The sequence below is a fragment of the Peromyscus leucopus genome, chromosome 4, assembly GCF_004664715.2.
Source record: "Peromyscus leucopus breed LL Stock chromosome 4, UCI_PerLeu_2.1, whole genome shotgun sequence".
Lineage (NCBI taxonomy): Eukaryota > Metazoa > Chordata > Mammalia > Rodentia > Cricetidae > Peromyscus > Peromyscus leucopus.
Genome location: NC_051066.1, coordinates 98790811 through 98816272, shown reverse-complemented (window position 1 = coordinate 98816272; position 25462 = coordinate 98790811). Strand labels below are relative to the sequence as shown.

The following is a 25462-nucleotide window of genomic DNA, read 5'->3' as shown; positions in this document are numbered from 1 at the left end:
CCCAAGGGGAGGCATCTGGACTCTCAGATCTCCATGCTGGCTCCTGCAGCAGGAGTTCTAAGCAGCAGTGTGTAAGACTGTGACAGTCTTTCAATAATGCCATGGGATCATTCTGTTCAGTGACTCAGTCTCTGTAAACTAATGCCAGCTGTATGAGGTAGACAACAAGGAAGCTATCCCACCAGCACCAGCCTCTTCTCCCAAGTACTGCAGCTCCCCATTTCTACTAGGCAAGATATTTTCTCATACAAGTCAATCAATGACAAAGTTGGGTTTTTTGACAAAGTTTTATTTGGAAAATAGAAGTCTATTATTTCATTTTAATATCTCCAAAGAATCAAGCCCATTCTGGGCTGTCCACATGATAGCCACTCAGAGGTCTAGAAAGGTCATCACATCCATTAAGAAATTCCTTACAGGGTGAGGTTCTGAGCCCTCCATGTCCATCATAGTCAATCAGTAACTGCGATTTTGGTCCAGAAGCCATCCAAGGAGAGCAAGCTCTGAGCCATCCTTAACTCATGCCCAGATGAAACAGCTTTCGAAAAAAGGCTGGACCTCCCCAGTAGCCTCTGTAAGAAGCAACAGAGAGAGGCTATGAAGACAAAATGGGTAGAGTGACATCAGCCAACACCATGCTATGAGAAGTCACAAGGGATGCCTATTAGCACATAAGGCAATACATGTCTACTGAGGTGGAAAAATCTTATGACTGGGACAACCGCCTTGAGGCCTAGCTTTGACACTGAACTTGCTGTGTGAGCCCAGCATGCTGACTCAACTCAGAAGACCCCTGTGACGCAGCTGCTACATGAACACTGCTGTCTACTTTGCTTTGCCTCATGACTTCAAGGGGGGCAGAGTCTCTCAACCACACTGACACTTAGGACCCAGTGGTTCCTTATCATGGGGGTTGCCCTGTGCACTGCAGTATCCCACACCTCTGCTCACTAGCTGTCAACAGCATCCTTCCAGTTATGACAACCAAATGCCTCTAAATACTGCAAAATGTCCCCAGAATAATCCGGGATTGAAGATCACTGGTGTAGATACCCTGACATTACCAATCTCATAGGTGTCTGGAAAAGGCAAAAAAAAAAAAAAAAAAAAAAAAAAAAAAAAAAAAAAAATTTATAGCAAAGAGGAAGAGTTATTCATTTGTAGTAGTCTACTTATTGAATGCCTACCATTGTCTGCCTCTGCATGTAATATCTCCTTAATGTTATGTTCATTACTCAGATAAGAAACTAAACGTCATCTAATCAACTTGCTCAGCTAGTAAGTGGTAGAAACATTATTCAAAAGTAAGTCAGAACTGGAGTCTATCTCTGCTCTCTTAATTACTTTTAATTTTTCTCAAACATAATAAAAAACCAAAGAAAAGTAGCAGATTAGAAAGTATTTGACATGTGAAAACAGTTTTTATTATAGTATTATCACTAGCATTATTATTTATCTAATTTAGCTAGGAATAAAAAGGGAATGGAGAGTGGAAGACAGAAGATTTGGTTTCTCCAATGAATGAAGAGAGTGGCACCCCACCACAAGTGGGAGATACTGCAAACTTTCCCCTAACCTCTTCCCAAGTGTGGCTGAGGCTTGGGAGTCCTTTAAGGGCCACCAACAATTCTTGAGAAATGGCACAGTAGAGTAGGTCCCATTAGCAAGTTCTGATTTGAGTAGAAGCTGGAAGGATCCCAGAAACTGCCCCCAGTCCCATGCAAAAGTTGGTACCCTCTGCACAGGCACCAGATGAGGCACCCACCTTAGCATTATATTCCAATACAAGAAAGGCATCATGTCAGCTTTCATGAGGTACATCGAAAGTCGTTCTTTACTCTGATCGAAGGGGAAGGTTTCCAGAGGCTCAGCTCTGTAGTCAAACTCGGCAAGAATCACTCTGTTGTAGCCAGTCACCAGGGGACATGAGGTGTAGCCATCATACTGAAATTGTGAGAATGAGTAAGAATTACTTTCTGTCATGGTAATATATGGAGACTTTATAATTTATGTGCTGACTGACTACAATTGTTTTCTTTTGTGTGTATGTTCCAGTTTTTTGGACCATGAAAAATGCAAATTATCCAATGAAATATAATACTAAAGACAAAAAATAAAGTCCCCATATGGAATAAACTAATAAGAAAGTACCAGAATTGTGGAAGAACACTACCTTCATACAGAAAGGATAAATGAAGCAGTAATTCCTATAGGCATACAAACCTTTTTTGTGGGTTTTTGATTCTTCATAATCAGAGAGATTGTTCTATCAAGGATTCCTGACTGGGCAGCTATAAAAGAATGGAAAGCAAGAGCCTCAGGTTTTCCATGAAAACTCATTTGCATATAACATTAATGTGAACAAATGAATAGTGATTCTATCCCCATCCTTCTAGAGCAGTGATTCTTAACCTTTCTAATGGTTTGACCTTTTAATACAGTTCCTCATGTTGTGACTCCCAACCACGAAATTATTTTTGTTGTTACTTCATAACTGTAATTTTGTTACTGTTTTGAATCATAGTGTAAATGTCTGTGTTTTCCTATGGTCTCAGGTGACCCCTGTAAAAGAGTCATTTGACTCCCCCCAAGAAGATCACAACCCCACTCCTCTAGATTGTGAGCAGAGTATGATTCTTCTTTTACTTGAAGTTCTGACCATCAGAAGGAGGCTCTCAGTTCATCAAAGGCCACACAACTATCACTATCAGTTTGAAATTAAGGACCCAGTCCTCTCTAATAGGATGATAAGAGTAGCTCTACCCAAATCCTATCCCCCCTACTCCCGGGGGTTGGTGGCTATCAATTTGGTCTGGATGCCATATTCTATGGCACCGCATGTCCCTGTTCACAGACAGCCTAGATTGGTAGCCTCAGGCATACCCACTAAGGCAAATACTGGGTTTTCCTCTCTACGTATTGCCTGGCTGAAGCCAAACTAAATAGATAGATCTATCCTTCAAATGACTCATAAAAAACATATGAAAATATAAAGAGTAGTAAATCAAATATGTATTTTTTTCAATTTTTTCATTAGTTGAGATTTTTGGAATTAAAGAAATGGGAGATAATATCATGGATAATGAAAAAGACATTCAGTAGATCTCATAGAAAGTCTTTCTTAATATTTAGAAAATGAAAGTAACACAGCATGCTCCACAGGTGTCTAATTCACACAGAACACTACCGCCCCCTTAGCTGGAAGGTCCATGTTTTATGGCATCCACAGAAGACAGCTTCTCTCTGTAGAAGACAGAATCTAAAAGGCAATTCTTCCCATCACTGCTAGTGCAGAACACCTAGGTAAAGAAATTTAGTTTTCCAGGCTGAGGCCTTAATCGTGTACCAATCAGGGCACGCTCCGCTGTGCTTGTCTATACAGAACAATTTTCTGGTCTGCGAGCTTTCATTGACTTGCATGTGTTTCCTAGGGAAACAAATGCCTCCTTGCTTTACAGTGGTTTAGGTAGAAGAAAAGTAGCCAACCTGCCTGGTACCAAGGGCCAAGAGTACCAGAGATGTAAGCATGGCAATCAGAAAAAGAGTAGAACCTAGAGAGCTGGGAAAGTGTCACCCTCTTTCAGGTCATTCTTGCCCTGACAGCAGTCTCTGTGAGCGGTGAGGACAGAGTTTTGGTATTTTGGCAAAGCCTTTAAAAGCTACTTCCTTCTCCATACAACATCAGGTTCATTGATCATGTAATCATCCCTTGAGAAAGCCAAAGTCATTTTTAAACCACAAAAGCTTTCTATTATTGAATATAATACTATTAAAATTATTAAGTTATGAAAGCTGCTGATAGACTTCTGTTCTTGTTCTGATGGAACCTTGAGGAGATGTCAGTTTGAGAGGAGACTTGGAGCTGGTTATCCTACCTACTGCAGCAGCAGTCTTTGAAGTCGGAAGGTTGGTGCAGTCCCCAATGCCAAACACATTGGGGTATTTCTTATGCTGCAGAGTCTCTTTATCCACGTCCACCCAGCCAGCAGAATCCGCCACAGCACTTGTCTTGAGGACATCTGGTGAGCTCATAGGTGGTGTGACATGAAGCATTTCATACTATACAAAACAAGAACATCCAAATTTTCATCTCTTCAATGTCTCTACAGCCTACAAGCTTTTCTCTATCTTCCACATTTTGTACATCAAAATGGCTGCAGGGAGCATTATGCATTAGTGTTTATACCAATCCATATACTCCCCAAGACCTTATGTGCCACTATGGAGGATGATGAGAAACTAAACAACTGTCCTCTCAGGTTGATACCGTCTGCCTATACTGAGCCCATGTCCCTTCAACAGAAGAGATGGGGAACCCAATATTTTGAAATAGAATTCACTAATATTCTGAAATAATCCATTGATACTCTCATTTTTTGCTAAAAACTGAGCAGTAGCATATATTGCCTATCTTTCTCTGGCCCTCAGCTGTCAACTCAGTACTGTCTTGGTTTGGTTCTTTTGTTGTATTCTGGAAGGAGATGTTTAGTCTCTGAAACTTGTAAAAATTATGTTAAGAACTGGTGTGAGCATTACTTCCAAATAGGACTCAGCTCTCAAAACACATAAAGAAAAGTACCAGTCACCAGCATGAAATGGCAAACTGAATGATAAAATTCTCTGACACCTTGAAGAAGTAAAAAGGGATCTTGTCTAACTTTAGGTTTATTAAGTAGTGTTGAATATAGGGGTGGGTTTTCTTTTCCCAAACATCAGTTAAGGCTGTCCTTGATGATCCTGTGCTGAGGCTTTCACTCATTCATTAATTTTTTTATTTACCTAATATCTTCTACTTTCTGTAGGTCATATCTTTTATTCATTTTATTTTACAATTCCATGTCACAACTTCAATGTATCATCAGGTCTGTAGTTGAAAGTTTTCTCTGGTCCTGCCCAGCTCCTGTGTACCCACAGCCCCACAGTCCCACAGCCGTTCAGATCTAAGTAAACTTTCAGCTACAAATGGTGCCCCATGTTGGGCGCCAATTGTAGACAAATTTCTAAATGGTCTTAATATATTAAAAACACAGAGCCAAATATAGGGGTGAAAGCCTTAGAGAAAGATCAGAGTAATAGGACAAACCACTAGCTAATCTCACCTCACCAACTTCACAGCTTCCAAAAGAGACCTTCTTCCTGTATACTCATGTTTATATACCTTTTCTATTCTGTTCTCTCATTGGCTTTCTTAGCCCAGCTATATCAGTTCCTCTTCCTACATAGCTCTGTCACTTTCTGTCTGTCTGTATAGACCTCCAGACCTCTATGGTTTAACTAGTGTTGGAATTAAGCCATGTGCCACCACACTTGGCTCTGTTTCCAGTGTGGCCTTGAACACACAGAGATCCTGCCTGCTAAGTGATAGGATTAAGGGCTTGACTTTTTTGTTCACTTAAAATGGCTTGCTCTGTCCTCTGATCTCCAGGCAAGCTTTATTTATTTATTTATTCATTCATTCATTCATTCATTAAAGCACAAATAAAATAAAATAAAAATAATATCACCACATTTCAGAACAAATAAAATATCACCACACAGGTCTACTTCAGGATACACTTGAATATTCATATTTCATCAGGGTAAAAATGTTAACATGTTAAGGCCATCTCAACCTTGTGATAGTCAACAGCACCTAGTGTCCAGTGCCCTCATCTGGACTGAACAATCACTGAGGGGCCAGAAATCAAAATGCTGAGCTGTATTTATTCAAACTGTCTGTCAGTTACAGGATTATTTCAGCTCAGGAAAGTGTTGCACATTATTCACTTGAGAGGCCTTTTGAGGGCATTAGTCTCTGACACCAGGTCTGTTTGTCAGTGATCGTGGAGAAATCTGGACCACTTAGCACGCTGTTTATAAAGTATCCCAGGCTACCCAGTTTTAGAGAACATTCATTCTTACACGGCCATTCTCAGCCTTTGTTGAACATGAGAGTCTTAGGGCAATTTTTGAAACTCAGTCTTCAGCCATCCTCAGACCACACTTCAGGTCAATTAATCAAAATCTGTGTTATGGAGACCCAGGAATCAGTACATTTCAAGAGCTCCCTGGGTAATTCCAACACTGGGAGCAGATACTTGAAAGCCTTCAGTAAGCTTTTTGATATTCATAGGCTAAAAGCATAACTGAAATATCTGAGCTGAAATCTTATCACTCAAAGGTGACATAAATATCTTCCTACTTTACAAACTTGGTAAAAAGAAAACATCCACTCATTCATCCAGGCCTCTATCCACAGCCTCAACTCCCCAGACCACAGCTGAAAACCACAGTTTTAAAAAAAATCACAAAATTAAGTTCCTTTGCTCAAGGTCACACTTTTCTCACAGAGGTTTGCTTTAGATAGTCAACAGTCAAGTCACTCACAGCCCGTTCACTTCCACTTGCATAAAATTCGAAATTTTGGCTCACTTGTTTTCCAGGAAAAAAAAAAAAAGAATTGGGAGCAGCAAGTTTTAAAATCTGAAGGTGGGAGGCCCTTCCAAAACTCACAACTTCCTGACAGCCTAGAAAACTGAAACACAAAAGCCACTATCAACAACAGCCATAGAAAAGAGCAGAGGGCCTTGTGTGAAATGATAACCAGTAGCCATACACACTCCAGTGGGCCCTTTGCACACAGCTGCATGAGAGCTGTTCCCAGTGAGGACCCTGGACTGGAGGAGACAGAACCAGACTAGCAGAGACCAAGTGTAACAGCAGACAGCGTGCAAGTGCTAGGAAAACGAAAGAAGTGTGTTGCGAGGACACAGAAGTCAGTCTGAAGAGGCTTCTGACCAAATCTGGGACAATTTGACTACAAAAATAATTATAAAAGCATTTAATGAATACTAAAACATTGGAGAAAATGAGCATCTGTGAGTTCATGCCAGTCATTAATCGATAAATATAAAAGGAAAGGCGGGCTGGAGGGATAGCTCAGCCATTAAAGGCTAGGCTCACAACCAAAAAGTAAAAGGAAAGGCACTTGCTGACAAAATGCCTTACTAGTAAGTGTGGATGAAATTCTGCGGTCATCACACTGGAAGTGAGGCAGATGAGTACTATCACCAGGGACTAAGTCAGGTGAAACTTTAAAGAATGGAGTGTATGCATGACCTGAAAATGTCTCTCTAAAGACTTTCTTATTAGCAAAGGAGAAAGAGAATAGTAATACCATGGAGAAACCAGACTGTATCTAGACTGGAGACCAGAGCAAACCTCCAGTGAGGAGCCTATATACTTGCAAATGCAATTCGCTGGACCACCCTGTTACCTGTGCCATGCTCACAAAGCAAAACTCATCACTAGACATGAGGAAAGCTTCTGAGAAAGTTTAGAAGGTTATTTCATCCCACAATGCCAGAGCCATAGGAGATAAAGAAAAGCTGTGGAAATGCCCCAGATTAAAGGAAGCTAAAGAGACATCAGACTAACTATACTAGAGATGGAAGAATGCTGTAGAAGCTATTGGGCCGATCAACAGAATTGGGTACAGGTAGTAGATAAAAATATCATATATGTGCCAAATTTACTAAGCTGATTAACTACTGTGGTTTCATTTAAAAAATTACCATTATCTGATCTTAGAGAAGCTCTTAGATCAGAAAAACATGTCTATCTGTATGAGATAATCTGGAGATAATAAATGAATACTTGTATGAATGTAACTTATATTTAGGAAAATTAACAGAAACAGAGATTGAGGGGAAATCAAATAATAGAGCTAAAGCAACTGCTATAAGATTCTGTATGTGAATCTAGCTAAAGGCAAACACAATTTTATTTCTGTCATTTTTGTTTTTATAACTCCTCCAAGTTTGATGATATTTCCAAATAAAGGATTTTTAAAGTATGCCCCTGAGCCATCAGTAACATTTTTAATGATATTTAATGTATTCTGTTTAAGAAAGAAAAATGGGTGCAGTAGATATTTAAAAGAGCTTAAGCTAAAAAGACTCAAATTTAAATTTTTGATGTTTAGAAGACTAATCTCTGGTTCATTCAAAATTCCTTTTTATGGAACCCTTCGTAATTAAATACAGAGCACAGTGTGAGCACACTTTCTCACGGCCAGAATGCCGTGAACAAATATTCTCCTACACCATTGCACCTTCTGCTCAATCTTCATAATTCCTCTACAAAAGTAGTATTCCCACTTTATGGGAAAGGAAACAGGTGCCCAAGACCCAGAGCACACAACACAGCTAGAATCTTTCCAAGGAAGGTGGTGGCTCTGCCATGTCCCTTGAGAAAGAATTTAAGGGCCGAACGTTTGTGCAGGGGAAGAAAGATGTATAAAGACAGCTTCTTCCACAGGTGAAAAACACCCCTGTCTTGCTTGAGAGACCCACAGCTTCCTTCCCATTCACAAGCAGGGCTGTTTCTCACACATCAAAGGTTGAGACAATCACAGAGCCTTGCAGTTGAGGAAGTCCTTCCTAAACTCTCCAGGCAATAAAAAGTCAAGTAAATAGTTGAGGGATCTCTTGAGTTCGAGCCAGCCTGGGCTACAGAGAGAGTTCCAGGAAAGGCGCAAAGCTACACAGAGAAACCCTGTCTTGAAAAACCAGAGAGAGAGAGAGAGAGAGAGATAGGAAGGAAGGAAGAAGGAGGAAGGAAGGAAGGAAGGGAGGAAGGAAGGAAGAAGGAAGGAAGGAAGGAGGAAGGAAGGAGACAAAAAAATCACCTAACCCCGCAGACAAGCCCCACCCCACCCCACCCCTCTTGCAGACACGCCCCCCTCTCCTCCCGCCTCCTCCAGTTCCTCTTCTCTCTCTCTCTCAGCCTCCAAACAAGTGGTGTGAAGGCCACTGTGTCTCTTGTGCCCCAGGCAGCCCGCTTAACCTGCCTGCCACTCACCGGAATCACTTGCGTCTCCCCGGGCTTGTCCAGGTTCTCAAACACTGCCTCCTGTTTGTCAGCGCGGACTTCGATAAGGTTGTGCCTGTAGTTGACAGTGAGGTTCCTCTCCTGGATGATCTCCTGCAAGGCAGCTGCATACTTCTTAACCCCAAAAATTGCTCCAAGAGCGGTGTTGAAGATGACATTAGCCTTGGGTCTCTTTCCAGTCTAAGAAAAAGGAAAGGGGAAGGAAGCCTGGTGGTTACTGCAGCCGCCATTTTGTTTTTCATTTCTTTTTTTTTTTTTTTTTTTTTTTTTTTTTTCCATCCAGACCAGAATTAAAACCCTCAGGAGAGATCGGGTCAGCTTTTTATCAGAAGTTAAGATGGCAGAACTTCAAAGGCTTGTACCAACCCTATAATCCTGAATGAACTTCCTCAGCATCGGGAGCAACCACGGAAGCTGGCTCTTAGCTCCCTACCTACAGGGTCACCACAGTTGACAGAGCTCAGAGGAGCACAGTGCCCATGGCCAGGCTCCAAGAACAAAGACCAGAATCCTCAAGTCATCCCCCTCCTTCCTCCCTTTCCGTCCTTTTACAGAAGCACAAGTTGCTTTGGGTCCTGCCATGGCTGGACCCAAACCATGCCTCAGTGAGCCAAAAGTCATGTCTCAGTAAAGGTCAGAAAGAGCGACACACACACACACACACACACACACACACACAACACACACACACTACCTGATGCGGGTATACTCCACTAGCCATCTGCAGTCACACAGAAGGTATTTGGGCAAACCTCCTTGACCCTCATTGCAAAAACAAAAAACAACCAAAAAAAAAAAAAAAAACTCTTTCCAAAAGCTCTGAAATTCCATGAGAACATTTTTTTAGCTTTAAAATTGGCATTTAGCCTATTTGCAAATGCATATATCAAAAGCCAGAAAATGCTCGTAACCTTGAAACTGAATAAAAGCAATTGCGAGTCTGTGTGTTTGTGATTGATAATTGATTGCCTAACAACAGATATTAAAGTATTTATACAATCTCTAACGCAGTTTGCCCGTAGACTTTTATACTCAGTTTTAAAGTATGTCCCAAGGACTATTGACATGGACTACTTTGTAAGTGCAGTATGGTTGTCTCCACACTTTTTAAGTCTGTAGAAAAACCTCTTCTAACTTACGAGAACAGCTTTATGAGAGAATGTGCATGATGGGTGGTCTCTTCCATGCCCAGCTATGTAACTATGTCCACATGGAACAAAACTTTCAGAAATACAGAGGTCAGATGACAGGGAGAAAAGTGGACTTGTGGCAGGTACTCAGTTGGTGGTGCCTGCCCTTGCCATCTCTGTCCTGAAGAGAAGACACACCTTCCTGAAGTAGGCTTCTGATAGGTACATGATCTTCTGGGGGGCGCCAGCACACTTCACTGGAGTGTTTGGGAAGGTGAAAATCGCATTGCCCTCCTTGAAGTCCTGCAGGGCCTTCCACGTCTTCTCTACTGTCTTGACTGAGTAATTGGACCCTATTTTGGGATAAGCAAAACCTTCAGGTAGTCCTTTAATCTGCAACCAAACACACAGAAATTTGCCTTTTAAAAGATATATTAAAAAGTGAGAGATAGATAAATAGCTAATGAAATTTTACTCAGCCATGAAGAAAAACTCAATCATGACATTTGTAGAAAAATTAATATAACTGTAGACCATTATATTGAGCAAAATACAACAAATTCAGAAAAGCAAATACCATATTTTTCTAATACACATATTCTAGACTTACATTTACACCTGTGTCTCTGGTATGTGTGTGTGGTGTGTGTGTGTGTGTGTGTGTGTGTGTGGTGTGTGCGTTTTATGTGTGTATGTGTGTGTGGTGTGTGTGTGTATGTATGGTGTGAAGAATGTGGTGTATGTGTGTATGTGTGTCTTGTGTGTGTGTGTGTACAGTGTGTGTGTGTTATATTTGTATGTGGTGTGTGTGTATGTATGTATGATGTGAGGGGTGTGGTGTGTGTGTGGTGTGTATGATATGTGTGTGAGGTGTATGTGAGGTATGTGTGTATGTGTGGTGTGAGGGGTGTGGTGTATGTGCATATATGTGATGTGTGGTGTGTACATGAAGGAATTGGAAAAGGAACCATAGAGGAAAGGAAGAGGCCACAAGAGAAGGGAGAGAGGTAATGGTTACCCGGGACACCAAGGCCTAAGGAAGGAATAGTGAAGGGGAGGAAGGGGCCTGCTAACTAATGTGGGGCAGGATGTGAAAAGACACATGATGTCTTAATGAAACCCATTATTATGCATGCTAATTAACAAAATTAAAAAAGAAATAAGTACATCAGCAAAAAATAAAGAAGCTTACTTTAAAGCACTTTTTGGTATACATATAAATTTGCCATTTATTAGAGATGAAAGCAAATTTACATCTTTAAAAAAAAAACAAAAATTTGTCACGGTGCTTTAGAGTCCTTGTTCTTTGCCTCCAACCCTTCAGAAAGTACAGCGGCATCAGCCCCTGGACTCACACAGGGACAGACAGGTAAATGAGAGGCCCAGACCACAGCCATGGCCCCTCAAGTCACCTGTCAGGCTGTAGAGGGGGCTCAGCCTCCGAGCACCCAACCCCACCTCCCTGGATGTGAGGCTGCCATTGAAATACAGCTCTTCGCACCATCGGAGTGAGGACAGGATGCCAGCCACAACTGCCTTCAGGAGAACCATTTGCCTTCCTGAGAAGTTAGGCAGGACCAAGAGCCATTCATCCATGATGTCAATAAGGCTGAAATTACCTCTCGGGTTGTGCAGATCAAACCCTTGGTGAAGCAGTAAAGCGAAGCATTAAATGCACGGACTTTGGAATGCTGAAGATCCAGGTTCTGTCCCACCTTCCTACTAAGCAGCGCTGTAACTCTGAGTTAGTTACCTTGCACTTAAAAGCCACTGTTAAGGAAAAGGGTGCCACAACCTGGTAACCAAATTCCTTCCGGGAAGTTCTGTGTGATGAGGTGTGTTTTATGCTCCCTCATCAATCAGAGTTGCTTTCAGGAAATTCTGAGGCAGAGAGATGGGAGCCAAGAGGGGAACACATGAGGATCAGGGAAGAGAAGAAATGAAATTGCCCTTTGGTAGTACAAAGAAAGGTAGGCTGTGTGCTGGGGAGCTGAGGACGAGCCTGCCTGTCACATGACAGACCAATGAACTAGCAGGACACCATGCTGAAGATACTCAACGGAGCTGGTGTGAGAAAGAGCAGAGACAGATGGTCCATGTCAAGCATGAGAGCCCCGTACATCCAACAGACGGAGTGAAGATCCAGCCTGCCAGAGACCATCACATGCCTGCCTAGTGCTCCACGGGGATCTCATATCTGCAAATGGTTGCCTTCTTTTTTGCTTTACATTCACTTGAGAAATTTTCTGGAATTTTCAGCCAAAGAATACCTGGGAGCATGCTAGCCACACTTTAGTTACATTCCCTTAGCCTCAGTTTCCCCATTTATGAAAAGGAGGAAAAATACCTTCCTCATCAGAAGCTGTAAAGGATCACTATCACTCCCCAGCATCTCTCTTGATGAGTAGTAGGATTTCCATTGTAATGGCTGCCTTTAAAAACTGTTGTTTCTTAGCTTGCTACAAGAGGGCACTACAAATTCTCAATCCTGCCCTCTTCCATCCTCCTCACAAGGCAAGGAGGTCACTAGAGAACTTTCATATAACATATCTCGACACATTTCACTACCCTTCCCCAGGCATGTCGTGATTCTTCACATCTAAACACACCCAAAGACGCTTGCTGGGCCACCTCTCCTGAAGTGGGATCCCACATCTGCAGCCTGGGTCCCCACCAGGCTTTCTGTATTTGTCCTAGTGCATCAAAACTCTATGCCACCTTCCTGGGGAATCATCACAACAAAGGGATCACTCTGGTGTGTTAGGACACCCAACTTGAATCTCACAATTCTCAGGGAACATGTGGCTCCCTTGCTTGCTGAAAACACACCTAAAAAGCTTCTAGGTCGCATTTATATCGTGTGGGTCGCTTCATACCCCAAACACTCAAGTCTCTATACAATAACCCCTAAATACGCTTCCAGAGTCTGATGAACTAACTGCTGTGTTCTGGTGTTACAGTCGGCTTCAGAACTCAAACTAGATCTGCTTTGCAAAGGAAATCCAGTTCTTTATGGGGCCAGCCCAGCCCTGCATAACAAGGCCAACTTCCTGGGAGTGCAGAAAGAGGAGGTTTCTGCAAGAAACACAGTTAGGGCACAGCATACTGAGCTGTGCCTAAAGCTAAAACACACTGTTGTCATTGACAGGATCTTAGAGAAGATTTTTTGGCATCATTGAAAGGTCTCTGGGAAATAACTACAGCTCGGTGGGGCACAGTATCTTCGAACCATTTTCCTATTACCAATGAATGGAAAGAAAGAATACAGAGTTTTAGTTTTGTCTTAGCATAAACTAGAGGGTGCAACACAGCAAGAACTGAAGATTGTACCTTCTCGTAGTCCAGCTGGATTCCAAGAGCGATGATAAGGTATCTGTAGGAGATCTACAACACACATCAGAAGACATATAGTTTAGACCAATGCTCAAAAATCAGCACCGTGCCTCCATTTACCGATGTGAGTGCCTCCAGGTGGATGGTGGTGGGCAGGGTGGGAGGAGTTAGATACACACTACAGTTGATCATTCTTCTTCCTTTTCTGTAGCCTCAGATCTCATGGCTCAAAAATCCTCTGCCTGGCCTCTGAAAGCTTAGGATGCCTATAATTTTACACACCAGATAATCCTTTGTGCAAAACTTGTGTTTTTTTCAAACTGGAGTGGATAAGAACAACTTTCTAATCTCAAAAAGATAGTCAGTTCTTTTTAGATCTATTGGCAATATATGAATCTGATCTATAATATGAGCTGAACCGATATCATAATTGAGAAACTTCTTCAAAGGTCACTGAAAAGGATGCAATATTTATGTTTAATGATTTAAATGGGTATTGTGACTGTTCATACTGAAGACAATGATATCCATAAATATGGTAATGGATATATATGTTTAGGATCAAGGGGCAGACACATTGGGACAAGAAACTGTAAGAGGGATGCAAAGTATAAGAACATTCCTTAAAAATAGCTAAACCAAGCCGGGCAGTGGTGGCGCACGCCTTTAATCCCAGCACTCGGGAGGCAGAGGCAGGCGGATCTTTGTGAGTTCAAGGCCAACCTGGGCTACCAAGTGAGTTCCAGGAAAGGTGCAAAGCTACACAGAGAAACCCTGTCTCGAAAAACCAAAAAAAAAAAAAATAGCTAAACCAGAAAACACATGGATAAGAACCAGGAGCCCAGCAAGGAGACATGGGTGGGACTCTCCATGATCTCAGATTAAGGACAGGCAGCAAGCTGAGCAAACCCCAGTTAAAGAGAGTGGACTCCAAGACTTGAGAGTGTCCTGCTCTATCTGGGGCATACAGCAGTTGTTGAAGAGGACCCATTTTGCCCAAAGGGAGGCTTGGCTCCAAGATGCCCAGGCTTCCCTGTGCCTCTCACCCTTGCCACAGGCCCCTCCCAGGGCTTGCTTAGCACAGAGCCCGTGATGCCTTATGGCAGTGGACATGTTATACAGAAGCCATGCCCTCCCCCACATCACAGATCACTCCTAGAGGATAAAGTTTGCATCTTCTCCTTGTAGTCCTTGAACCTGTTGAGGAACCAGCAATGCTTTTTGGATGAATAAATATATGGAGGAACAGTTTTAGTTTCATTTTAAAAAAAAACAAAGTTTATCAATGTTAACAGAAAAAAACAAATCCAGGTCTGTGTGCTCTGCCCACAGAGAGTCGACACCTTGACATTCTTGGTTCCGTTGGGAACCGTAGCTATGGAAATGACAAGAGGTCTGGGGTATGGGATGATGCCCTGCTTGGAATATCATTCGAGTTATTAATGTTATCATGAACAACGTGCCCAGGAGGAGGGATAGGAGCACTACAGAATGGCCTAGAATCAGCAGGACTTTTCTCTCTCACAGTTAGGTGCTGTGTTTGCCTTTTTCAGTGACAGTCAGCAGTGTTGAATCCTGTTGAGTTCAAGGTCAGTTCACAACTCTCCATTCCTTCCTTCCTACACGACCCACTGCTGAGTCCGTCTGCCCTGCCCTGGAAGACAGAAAAGCTGTTCTTCATTTTACCTGGCAGAAATACACATATACAAGCACATACAAGTAAATATATGTGCACATATGTACGTGGCTTGTTTACCTAGCAGTCTTTTGCTCATAGGTCAAGAGGCTTCTCCCTGATACCACACATGGCTCCTTGGTACAACCAAGCCTGCCTCATTGAGTAGACCCCTTGGAGATCTGAGAATTCCTCAGTGTCTCTGTATTAGGTTCATTATCTTGAGGATTATCAAGTTTTTACATCTCTTGAGAATAAGTACTCTAGTAGATGTTCTAACCATGTACCATTTGTGTCTTCTAAGGCTCAGAAACTTGGGGAAATTGTAGGGTCTTATTTTTGAGATTAGGGAAAAAGTTAGTGAATCTGGTAGGATGTTATTCCAGGACTTTATTGAGCAGAGTACAGCATAAGCTGATAGTATCAGAACTCGGCACATAACATCTCGTGGGAAATATCCTGTTGGCTTCAATTTATACTCCCACTGTGTCTGAGTCTTGGATTTATAATTCTTGTCACCCAGTTAGCAATTTTCAGCACAGATGGGCTCATTTAAGTTCGTTTTAATTCTGTGACATGTCCCTAGAGAGCTTTCTTCAGATTGCATAAGTTAATCAGTGTTCTTTAGCAAACATGATTCAATTTACCAAATCATTCTATTCTTAGTTTACCTTCTCCTGTCACAGACACTAGATAGAAACTGGACTTGTCGTCACTTCTACAACCTAGACTGTGTCTCTGACACTTCTGCATCGGGCATCTGTTTTCTAGACCACACCCCTTAATTCTTCTCTAAACTTGTCTTCCTTCTTCCCCCTCCTACTCTAGCCACACTGGTGTCTGTTTCCTCCAATGTGTCTGCTTCCTTTTTCCCCCAAAGCATTTGCGTGTGGCTCCCACGTCTAACCCTAACTAATGCCTACTCACCCTTTAACTTAGAAAGGATCGCTCTAGGCAAGCATCCCTTGACCTGACAAACCTGGTTGGTTCCCTCTTGCCATGCTGCAGCTTAGTAAATTCTTGTGTGATTATCTGAAGCCCTTATCTTTCCCATCAGACTGAGTTCCTGAAGGAGATAAACTCTCTGTCTTGCTCATCATTGCATGTTCAGTCTCCAGAATGACATCTAGGACCTAGAAAGTGTGCAGTCAATACTTGTAAGGAAGCCATGTCTCAGTTTCTTCATTTGTGAAATGAGAACAGTGCCTACCTTGCTGAGCTGTTCTGAGCACTCAATGAGGGGGAACCTGTAAGCACTTAGAGCAGGTGCGTGCTCAAGAAGTGTTGTTACTGTTTTATAAAGAACGTTAAAAAGGGAAAGGAAATATGGACTGTGCGTTCACTGTGAGCCAGTACAGCTTAGTCATTGGCTGAAGGCGGGTTTGTCATCTGTGAACCTTTGTTGGCACACTTCTGTTTCTAAATTACTATGTGACATTTGTTTAGTAGGTGAGCCTGGAGTTTTGCAAGGGTTTAGCTTCTGATTTACTAGGTTCTTAGTGTCAGGATCCCTCACCCTGTCCACGCCCCCACCCTTGTACGAAATGAGGAGACTTGTCCATATTTGGCCTTCTGGCAAGGTCTATGCTGGTCTCTGCAATTGCTCAAAGCTTTGCAGCCTCCTTGGCTTGGAAACTTGTTCTAAACGCTCGAGGCTTGCTTTTTGTTTTCTTTCTAGCTAGGCTTTTTCTTTCCTAACGACCTCCCTCTCACAAGTTTGCCTGTGCCCAGTCCTTACAAATAACCGATTTTATACTCTGATAAAACCACCAAGGTATGTGTAGAGCAAAATAGCGTTCCGTTGCAGTGTTCCTGTGTCTTCCCTTTAGGGCATCATCCCAGAACCAAGGGCCCCTGCCCCTTCCCTTGTCATTCGATGGCTAAATTTCCTACAGAACCAAGAATGTCAAGGTGTTGACTCTCTGAATGGCACAGACTAGAGATCAGGATGGATGTTATTATCTGTCTACTTTGATGAAACTCTATTTTTCACAAGCAACCGAAAGTGTTTGCCTGTATATCCACTCACCCGGCAAGCACTGTTGAGTTCCTTAGGACTACAAGGAGAAGATGCAACCTTTATCCTCCAGGGGTGTTTTGTGAAGTGAGGGAGGGCATGGCTTCTGTATAACATACCATAAAGCATGATGGGCCCTGTGCTAAGGGAACTCTGGGAGGGGCCTGTGGCGAGGGTGAGTTCCCTGGAGAACTGACTGGCCGCTGCTGTTCGGGCTCAGAGGCAGATAGGAACAGGAAACTGCAACTGGATACTGGACCTGTGATCTCATCACTGTCCTCTCAGCTGCTCCATCGAATATGGAGAAAAGAGTTGTGGGAAACCCTGTGGGTCTAGTGTAGGAAGTAACATCTTAACAGTGCTAAGCACTTCTGAACCTCATCTCTGGGACATCACTTCCCCCACAGTGCTGGGACAAACCTTAGTCACAGGACTCCCCCTAACTGTGCCCCTATCAAGACTGGTGTGGATTATTTCCCAATACTCACCTCCTATGGAAAACCAGGTGTCAGTTAGAAATACTAGTTACTCGGGAGATCCTAGCTGGATCAAGAAAAGAGAGGGAGAACAAAGAATAGGAGACTATGGTAAATGAAGACCACTTGAGAAAAGGAAGAAACAAAGAGCTAAAGAGGCCCACAGAAATCCACAAAGATACCCCCACAAAAGACTGCTGGCAATGGTCGAGAGACAGCCAGGACTGACCTACTCTGGTGATGGGATGGCCAAACACCCTAATAGTTGTGCCATAAATCCCATCCAAGGACTGAGGAATCTGGATGCAGACATCCATGGCTAGGCCCCTGGTGGAGCGCTGGGAGTCTAATTAGTGAAAAAGAGGAGGGTTTATATGAGCGAGAATTGTTGAAACCAAGGTTGGATAAAGCACAGGGACAAATAACCAAATGAATGGAAACACTGAACTATGAACCAAAGGCTGAGGGGCCCCCAACTGGATCAGGCCCTCTGAATAGGTGAGACAGTCGATTGGCTTGATCTGTTTGGGAGGCATCTAGGCAGTGGTACCAGGTCCTGGGCTCGTTGCATGAATTAGCTGTTTGAAACCTGGGACTTATGCAGGGACGCTTGGCTCAATCTGGGAGGATGGGACTGGACCTGCCAGACTGAACCTATCAGGTCGATCCCAGTCCTCAGGGGAGACCTTGATCTGGAGGAGGTGGGAATGAGGGGTGTGCTGGGGGGAAGGGGAGGGGGGCAGGAAGGGAGAGAACAAGGGAATCTGTGGCTATTATGTAGAACTGAATAGTATTGTAAAATTAAAAAAATTTAAATAAATAAATAAAAAATAAAAAATAAATAAAAGAAAAACAGGAAAAAAAAGAAATACTAGCTTACTTCAAAGGAAAGGGGGAAATGTACCTGCAATTTTAACATGTAGAAATAGCATTTGTTCAACAAAAATTCAGTCACACAACTCTATACTCCTCAACAAGGGCCACTGTATCACACAGTGGGTGTTCAACAAATATGTGTTTTCGTTAATTAATTCAAAACCACTGAAGCCTTCCACCTGTCTTCCATTTACTACACACCGCCATCTTGTGCAGCATTAACACAGAGATGTAAATACAAACACGGGCACCTATGCCATCTTCTGCCGTGAGAGTGTGCAGCTTGAGAATGGGTACACCACCCTCAGACAAGAAAACCCCACAGCCGTGATGGTTACCTCCTTGCCGTTGTCTGTGCGGATACAGTTCTTGTCTGGGTTCAGCTCTGCCACTCTGTCTTGAATCCACTCCACACCAGATGGAATCACACTCACTGTGGGACGGCCGGACAAGGACAACTGCTTGGCACCAGCACCCACTAATGTCCATATTGGCTGGTAGAAGTGTCTCTGAGAAACAAAGTGTTAAGGAGGCTTGTTTCCATTGGAGCCTTATCTAAAGAGGCTTAGCTGACGTTATTTCAACTTAGACTCTCAATTAGCCCTTCCTGGCCCTTGAGCATTGCACAGAGAAGCTTGTAGGGTTAATTCTCCACTGTTGCATCTTCTAGTACATTAACTCTGAAAGATCACCAACCAAGAGCACATCCAAGACCAACAAAAAATGGTAAGTTTTCATTAATGACTACTGGGTTAACCACAATTTCTTATTGCTAAATGTTGACTTGGTTTATTATGTATGTATTACATATATGAAATACAGACAGACCATATATATCTATTTATGTGCATAACTTACGTGTATAGATAGTAAGAAAAATTAAGTCAAGAAGCAATACATGGTTCCTTCAAAGAATGTGAAAATTATGGCAAGTCTAGAAAGCTCACTAGCATTTCTGGAGGTCATCAAAACCTCTCTAACTTCAAACTATTTTTCCACAAAAGACTGTGGGTGCTTCTGTTCATCTGTCTTTTCCTTTCTCTGGGGTTCTACACCCAAATCCAATAGGTGCCATACTCTTCTTCACAAAGCTAAACACAAATAAATTCTCAGAATCTTCTACAGCACTCTTGCTTCAGACAGCCTATTCTTAATCTACATTAATTATAAGACTTCTGGGCTTGGGGCAAAGGGCAGGTTAATTTAATAGGCTGCAAGAGTTCACTCATTTGGGTAGATCAAGAAACCAAAATCTCTCCATATTGCCAAAATGCTCTGCCTTTTTGGCCAGTTTGACTGGCCAGAGCAGTCTAGTATTCAGAGGGTGGTAAAGGGGATAGAAGAATAGTTTGTCATCTCCCTAAGCTCATAATGGTTGTGATCCTACCAGAGGAGGACAGAGACCTCCGGCTGTGAGGGCTCATCAATTTTGAGTTCATCTTGAGCAGAAAGTGGAACAAAAACACCAGCTCAAGGGTTTCTTCAGTCTACAAACATCAGCTCCAGCAATCAGGCACAGCAGGCATCCAAAACCTTAGCATGACCAGCTCGTTCAAGAAAGGTCTCGTGAGTGCTTTCTCATAGGACAGGACAGAGATGACTGTCCAGCCTACAGCCAATCCATCAAAAAAGACGCCTGATCCTGTCTGATCGTCAAAGCTAAGCAGGGTCAGACCTGGTGAGAATTTTAGTGGGAGAAATGACTGCTCAGTTCCCAGAAAAGCTATACACATTAGAAAACAAAAAGTACCGGTGGGAGACGCACTGGGGGTCAGCCACAATACAGTATGCACCAGAGAAGAAGCCACCTGATACAGCTCTCAGACCACTGTCATCTGAGGTGGTCTTCCTGGGTTAAAATGGCTGTATCGTGTCCTAGGGAAGTCTCATTCACTGACAAAACAGGAACATGTCTTTCTTGTCCTACCCACCCGCCTCAGTACAGGCACTGGGCCCACTTGGCTTTCTTCTACCATGGGTACATATCCCAGCTGGCCCATACTTAGCTCCTCCTTGGGGAAACATTAGGCAGACCACCAAAAGTCTTGACTGTTTCTCTGAAGCTTCTGTAATCTTAAACTGTTTTCAGGGAGCAGTGTTTCACTTGGTCTCCCACCTCAGACCAAGCATCTGCTCTCCCCATGACATTGATAGGCGCCTTCAACCCAACTTTCTTAAGCCCCTGGACAGCTTCGCTGGGGTCTTCTTGCCCATGTCATCTCCCCTCCTCCGGGAAAGCACAGACATGGGAAAGGGTGCTGCCTGCTGATTTTCCTCTGGACAAAAGGTTGGAGTGGGAGGCTATCATGAGTTGAATCTAAAGTCTCCTAAAAGATGTATGTTGATATTCAAAGCCCAGTTCAGCTGATGGTGACTAAATTTGAAAGCAGATTTGGTCATGTTAAGATGAGGTCATACTTGAATAAGGGGCACCATAGATCCTTTAAATTGTGTCCTTGTAAGAAGGTTTTATGGACACCTAGTGACAATGTTGTACAGGATAATCCTCGGAGCCATACTGCCACCATCTTCAGGATGTCAGCAAGACCGTCACAACTGGGTTTGTTGATTGTTGACACTCCTTCATAGAATAAGGGGATGGAGGGGGCATGTTGTGGAACTCTCAACTGAGTATCCTGCCACCTACCCAACCAGTGTATACAACTCTGCCCTAATTGCATGTGTCCATGGGGATTCCAGGAAGAGGTTAGAGTATACAGGTATGTAAGGACTAGGGAAGGGCTCAATAATACACAGCCATGTGTCAGTCGTCATCCATGATGAATGCAGACCTTCCAGGGAGACTGCTTCAGGATCACCTGTTCTACTGCCCAAAACCCCTTCCCCGTGCTCTGTAAGTAACCCTAGGAAACCCATTGGTTTCTGCAGTCAAATTTGGTTTATTGTTGGGACTTTATGGGAATGGGGTATACTTTTCCTAACCCAGGCCTACCCCAAGGTTAAAATTTGCACAACACAGAGGCACCCAAAGGATATCATGTAAAGACAAGGACCAAGAAGGCAGATGCCATTGCAAACGTGGCTTGACAAGGATTGCCCCTAACTTCCAGAACCTGGGAGGGGAAGCAGAGCAAGTCCTTTGCTGTCCCACATTCAACCTTCAGAGGGAGTATGACCCGGTCAATAGTTTGGGACTAGTAGCCTCAAAAAATGTGAGAGAACATGTCTTTGCAGTTTTAACCAGGCATGTTGCAGTAATTTGCTGTGGCAGCCCTAATGAGCCAGAACTGAAGAGGCACAAAAGGCTTCGAGGTTTTGCCTCATGCTCAAGCACCCTCCACTTTCTCCCAATGCATTTTTATTATTATTTTAAAAGAATTGTTTTCATACAACATATTCTGATCATATTCTTTCCCTCCCCAAACCTCCTTTTTTATGCCCAGGAAAAGCATTAACCATAAAACATAAAAGCCATGCGCCCACACAGTCTAACACATACACATACCTGCTCTCACAAATGCCAAGGGACACTTACCTCGCTGGGTTCAACAATGGCCACATTCTCTGCTCCCACTTTCCTCTTCATACGAGTGGCCATGGTGATTCCCCCACTGCCCCCACCCAGCACCAGCACCTCATAGTGGTTCTTGGCTGTGCAGCAGGCGCCTGTGTGCAGCTGGAGAGGTACAGCCTGCTGAGTGCCCAGCCTAAGGAAATAGGCAAAGAGCCGGGCACGTGGACTGGATACAGTAGCAACCAGTGGGGCCATCACCAGGCTAGATCAAGCTAAAAGGAAGCAGAGGAGACTATGAGCACCAAGGAAAGATCACTCTATGACCTGAGGAAGGGGAGGCTGGCATCAGATCAGCTCTATTTGGTATCTACTGCCTTTGCTGAAGTCTATCTTCCTTCCGGGAAGCCAGCATCCTGAGAACCATGGGTTGAGCTAAGCATTCCCTTCCCTTCCCTCCTGTCAGGCCATCTAGGACTGTTTGAAGGACATATTCCTGCCCTTTTATGTTTTATTTGTGCACATATGTGTGCCCATATGGGTTCTCTCCTTCCACCATGTGGGTCCTGAGATCAACTTGGGTCATCAGTCTGAGTAGCAAGCACCTTTAGCTGTTGTGTCATCTCGCCAGTTTTTTTATTGGTGGATATGAGCTGTTATATGGGCGATGGGAACTGAACTCTGTCCTCTACAAAAGCAGGAGGTGCACTTAAAGCGCTGAGCCACCTCTCCAGCCCCGCTCCCCCTTTAGAATCTCACTAATCATTTGTCTCTACCCATCCTTGTCCATCTAGGTACCATCTGCTTCTCTCCAGCTGTCTTCCATTCTCTCAGGCACATCTAAATGTTTCTTTAGCTTTTAAGCCCAGTAAAGTGGACATGCAGGTCTCCGACTAGCGACATGTAATGGTCCTTGCCACAAGGATCACCTGTGACCTTGCCAAAGAGCAAGAGACAAGAGTCTGACTTTCTGCCACTCAGAGTTCCTTCTGATCATGGCTGTCAGGGCTTCAGCCCGCAGGCAAGAGGTCCCTGGCTCTGCTTCCCCAGGGAAACACAGTTAAATCAAACTCATAAGCTGTGCAAGCAAAGTCCTTCAGTACTTTGAGCAATTTCAAGCAGATGATTAATACAAGCCATAAAAGGAGCCCTGCCTGGCATCATAAAGTTGTAGTTTACATAAAGATTCTGACCCTAATGCGAATGGTCTTTTATTGTATCAACTTCACAAACAATTCCTCCTAAAGATTCTCTCAGAGAAGCTCTTCCCCTTAAGAGGGTGAGCATCCACTCTGGGCAGTCAGTTCCTCAGAAGAGAGAACAGTGAGGTTTTTCAAGAGCTGGCCTTATGCTCTCCATGCATAGCCCTGGCCTTGCATGGAGGACACCACTGACTCGTGTGACTTAAGGGTCCATACTTTTGAGTACCATATCAGTTTCAGCCTTGTGGGTTCAGCCAGGGCCCAGGAAGCCTTTATTCAGATATAAACACTCCACGAGGAGTAAGATTCCCAGCCGCTAACATCACTAACTTCTGAATGGAGATGACGTCATTATACCACATCCACAGACTAAAAAGGAGAAGGTTGCGTGGGGCAGGGTAGCGGGAGATGGGGGTGTAGAGAACCCTGAGCCAAGAGGTGGGAAGAAAGGAAAACCCTGGAGGAGGGAAGGATGGGGTGGAAGCTGATGTCAGTTTTAATCAGTATTAACTCAGTTGCAGAGCTTTGGTAAAGCCAAATATCCCTCAAACTTCCAAATCAGAGGCCCACAGAAAATGGGGTGGGCCCATACATTATTGCCTCCAGTCTATAAGCAATACACCTGCTCTAGAGAATAACCCCTGTGGCCCCTCCACCCTGCCTTCTGTTTCTTGGGATCGAACATAAGGAGGTATCTGCTAACACGGGAGAAGAAAAAAGCATTACAAAGATGTCACTAGCACACTTTTCACAACACGGCCAGCCGTCTGGTCACAGTTTATAGACCAATACTGATAACACCCTTGGACAAACAGCGGCAGACTCCACTCAGGCCAGGGGCAGGCCTGGCCCTTGACTGTTTCTGTGGATGTTAATCTCTGATCACTTCAGTTTTATGTGGAGACAGAGAGTGTTCTGAATGTCAAATATTGAGGAAATGTTGGGTAAAATATGATTACAACAATGACTCATGAGATCTTTTACAATCTTAACGTGTACAAAGAATATATATCAAATGCTCGATTGGGGGAAATAATCATATTTAATAAGCTATGATGTAATATGTTTGCTATTCCAACCAAGTAAGAGGAAAATATTTTAAAAAGAAAAAAATAGTCAAAATGTTACATTGAATAAGTACTTTCTCTGGGTTTTAAAATAATGGATGATTGTGACTTTTTTCTGGTTTTCAGTATTTTATAAATATTCTACTAAATACATATTTGACAATAAAATATCCATTTCAACGAAAATACATGACATTGGTGACATCTTTTTCATCATCACTGAACTTGCGAGTGGACCACCATTATCGCCCTAATTTATAGGTGACCAAAGTGAGGCAGATAGTATTTCTGTGACTCTCTCCAAGTTGTCCAGCCCAAGGGTGGCAGGCTGGTCTAGCATCAGAACTTCTACCTCAAATCACTATATTATCCTATATCTATGGTCTTCAGGACAAGTATATATATATATATATCGGCGCTGCCAGGGTTTGCTAGGAATATCCAACTTTTTGACATTGTGATATGTGGTTGTCATCTGTGAATAGGTTGGGCCACATTCACAGCTATCCTGAGATGCATGTGGCCCCTGGGATGCATGTTGCATATACCTGTTAGATCTTTAATGTCCCTAGTGCCCCAGGTATTAAAGCTTGGTCTTCAACCTATTGGCACTGTTGGCAAGTGGTGGTAGCTCAGGAGGTGAGACCTAGTTGGAGGAAATTAGCTAACAGAAGGCATGGCCATGAAGAGGACCTTGGGACCCTGATCTCTATGTCCTCCACACAGACCCCTGTCTCTCTGCTTCCTAGCCACCATGAGGTGAACAGTCCTCCACCACACAGGATGCTCTGCCTCAGCACAGGCCTAATGCAGTGAGGCCAATTGACAATGGACAGAGACCCCTAGAGCATGAGCCAAAGGGAACCGGTCCTCCATCACATTAGCTCAGATTTTTTGTCACAGGGATGGAAAACTGACAAACAGAAACAACAAAATAATGTCTGCATGATAATGTTAAATGGGGGAAAAAAGATTATTTTTCATAAATTTTCAGAAAGGAGAAAACAGTTTTCCATTGTTCTCACACTACAGCTTAGGTCCATGGGAAGAGTTTTGTTTCATTTCGTTTGCTCCTATTATTTTAAGGCAACACAAAAGAAGGCAGAGCTAAGTTTCTGGTTTGCAGCCACTCTGGTTTGAGTTATTTGACCTCAATTCTTTTGAAACTTGCACAAATGTTTCCCTCACTCAGCCAAGAAAGCTTTTTTCCATTTTAATTTCAGTGTTTACCAAGAGTCCATTTCTGGGCTCAGCACAGCTAAGTGAAATGCCTTCCAAGCTGGTTTTTTTCTACTTCATTAATGAACAGCAGAGTGACCCAGCTGTAAAAGCCCATATTCTAC

General features: G+C 43.2%; 1 protein-coding gene across 1 annotated transcript in view; it reads right to left on the bottom strand.

Annotated features, from left to right (window-relative positions):
- Nucleotides 1–268: 268 nt before the first annotated feature.
- The window catches only part of Sqor (sulfide quinone oxidoreductase), a 39686-nt gene continuing 14492 nt past the window's right edge, over nt 269–25462 (bottom strand). Inside the window, exons 2-10 of the mRNA XM_028878742.2 lie at nt 21875–22125; nt 18717–18887; nt 13332–13385; nt 10200–10394; nt 8842–9051; nt 3876–4059; nt 2224–2291; nt 1766–1944; nt 269–572 (exon numbers count right to left, since the gene is read on the bottom strand). Coding sequence (XP_028734575.1) covers nt 515–572; nt 1766–1944; nt 2224–2291; nt 3876–4059; nt 8842–9051; nt 10200–10394; nt 13332–13385; nt 18717–18887; nt 21875–22108 — 1353 coding nt within the window. The 5' untranslated portion in view covers nt 22109–22125 and the 3' untranslated portion in view covers nt 269–514. The remainder of the gene's footprint in view (nt 573–1765; nt 1945–2223; nt 2292–3875; nt 4060–8841; nt 9052–10199; nt 10395–13331; nt 13386–18716; nt 18888–21874; nt 22126–25462) is intronic.